This window comes from Sardina pilchardus, chromosome 20 (assembly GCF_963854185.1).
Source record: "Sardina pilchardus chromosome 20, fSarPil1.1, whole genome shotgun sequence".
NCBI lineage: Eukaryota > Metazoa > Chordata > Actinopteri > Clupeiformes > Clupeidae > Sardina > Sardina pilchardus.
The window spans coordinates 30,776,265-30,778,764 of NC_085013.1; the positions used below are offsets into that span (position 1 = coordinate 30,776,265).

Consider the following 2,500-nt stretch of genomic DNA (forward strand, 5'->3'; position numbering starts at 1 on the left):
GCACTGTGTGTGAGGGCCTCTGCGCTGTGCTGCAGGTGTGTGTGTGTGTGTGTGTGTGTGTGTGTGTGTGTGCCTCACCTGTGTGCGCTGTGTGTGAGGGCCTCTGCGCTGTGCTGCAGGTGTGTGTGTGTGTGTGTGTGTGTGTGCGTGTGTGTGTGTGTGTGCCTCACCTGTGTGCGCTGTGTGTGAGGACCTCTGCGCTGTGCTGCAGGTGTGTGTGTGTGTGTGTGTGTGTGTGTGTGTGTGTGTGTGTGTGCGTGTGTGTGTGTGTGTGCCTCACCTGTGTGCGCTGTGTGTGAGGACCTCTGCGCTGTGCTGCAGGTGTGTGTGTGTGTGTGTGTGTGTGTGTGTGTGTGTGAGTGTGTGTGTGTGTGTGTGTGTGCGCTGACCTGTGTGCGCTGTGTGTGAGGGCCTCTGCGCTGTGCTGCAGGTGCAGGTAGCTCTGCTGGGCGGCGGTCAGCTCTGCGGTCAGCAGCATGGCCTCGCGCGCCGCTTTGGGGTCCCAGGGTGGCGGAGCGGTGGGCGGCGAGGGCTCTAGCGCCCTCTGGAGGTGGCGCAGGTGCTCCTGCAGCCCGGTGGCCTCCTGCAGCAAGAGGGCGCTCTCGCGCGAGAAGTGCTGCACGCGCTGCAGGGTCCTCTCCCCCTCGCGCTCCAGCGCACGCCACTCCGCCTGCAGCCTCCGCAGCTGTGTGTGCGCGCTCGCGCGGTCCGGCTCGCTCAGACGCGGCGCCAGGCTGGCCAGCGTCCGCAGCAGCTCTCCCACAATGCACCTCTCCTGCTCCATGCTGCGCAGGAACGCCTGCACACGCACCGCCTCCAGGAAGCTGCTCTCCTGCGGAGTCCTGCACAGGGCAAGGGGCAAAGGTCACAGGTCAAAGGGCACAGGCTAAAGGGCACAGTTCAGGTGCTACTCAGGGCCAAATACAACACAATACAAATACAAATACAAATGTTCTTAATTAACATTCCAACTGTAATTGCATTGTTTCCTTCATCAAACTCACGTCCAGTTCCACTACATGTTCGCACAGAACTACTGTACCTCCTCAGACTGTTTGCAAACGTTCGCTGAAAACTCAAGGCTAACGGAAAAGTGTTTGCAAACTAATTTGAATGCACTTGAGGATTCTGTGCAAAGATGACAAATATCAATACCTGTAATGATAATGATGAAATGATATACATTATGTTTGATTAATCTAAGTGTTGCGTTAATGATAAAATGATATACGTTATGTTTAATTAATCTAAGCATTGCGCGTGTGATGAAATGATATACGTTATGTTTAATTAATCTAAGCATTGCGCGTGTGATGAAATGATATACGTTATGTTTGAGTAATCTAAGCATTACGTGTGTGATGAAATTATATACATTATGTTTCATTAATCTAAGCATTACATGAATGATGAAATAATGTAGTGTTGCCATGACACCCACGTCTTGACGTTGTCCAGTTCTGTCTGCAGGCCCTTCAGGGCGTCCTTAACCGTCTGCATCTGACGACTGAAGTCCGTCACCAGCCCCAGCTCCGTCTCCTTGGAGACCACCGCTGCTGAGGCGTCCCATAGGGCGGATGACCACTGACCCTCCAGCTGCTGCTCTGCCTCAAGGTCGCCGTCCTCAAGGTCATGACCTTCACCGTTAGCGTCAGGGCTAGTGTTAGCATGGAGCAGCTGGGAGAGGGCGGAGATCTCTCTCTGAGCACTGCGCTTGCACTCCTGCAAGACAACAAGCAACCATGACACAGGACTACAGGACAACATGACACAGGACTGCTCCAACACACTAACTCTACAGGACAACATGACACAGGACTGCTCTAATACACTAACTACAGGACAACATGACACAGGACTGCTCCAACACACGAACTCTACAGGACAACATGACACAGGACTGCTCTAACACACTAACTCAACAGGACAACATGACACAGGACACCATGACACAGGACTGCTCTAACTCTACAGGACAACATGACACAGGACTGCTCTAACACACTAACTCTACAGGACAATATGACACAGGACTGCGCTAACACACTAACTCTACAGGACAACATGACACAGGACAACATGACACAGGACTGCTCTAACACACTAACTCTACAGGACAACATGACACAGGACTGCTCTGACACACTAACTCTACAGGACAACATGACACAGGACTGCTCTAACACACGAACTCTACAGGACAACATGACACAGGACTGCGCTAACACACTTACTTACTCTACAGGACAACATGACACAGGACTGCTCTAACACACTAACTCTACAGGACAACATGACACAGGACTGCTCTAACACACTAACTCTACAGGACAACATGACACAGGACTGCTCTAACACACTAACTCTACAGGACAACATGACACAGGACTGCTCTAACTCTACAGGACAACATGACACAGGACAACATGACACAGGACTGCTCTAACACACTTACTTACTCTACAGGACAACATGACACAGGACTGCTCTAACACACTAA

The 2,500-nt window shown here is 51.7% G+C and overlaps 1 protein-coding gene across 1 annotated transcript in view; it reads right to left on the reverse strand.

The window, feature by feature from the left end:
* Nucleotides 1-2,500, reverse strand: part of LOC134067058 (uncharacterized) — a 103,082-nt gene that overhangs the window by 36,708 nt on the left and 63,874 nt on the right. The window contains exons 57-58 of the mRNA XM_062522112.1: nt 1,442-1,722; nt 390-842 (exon numbers count right to left, since the gene is read on the reverse strand). Coding sequence (XP_062378096.1) covers nt 390-842; nt 1,442-1,722 — 734 coding nt within the window. The remainder of the gene's footprint in view (nt 1-389; nt 843-1,441; nt 1,723-2,500) is intronic.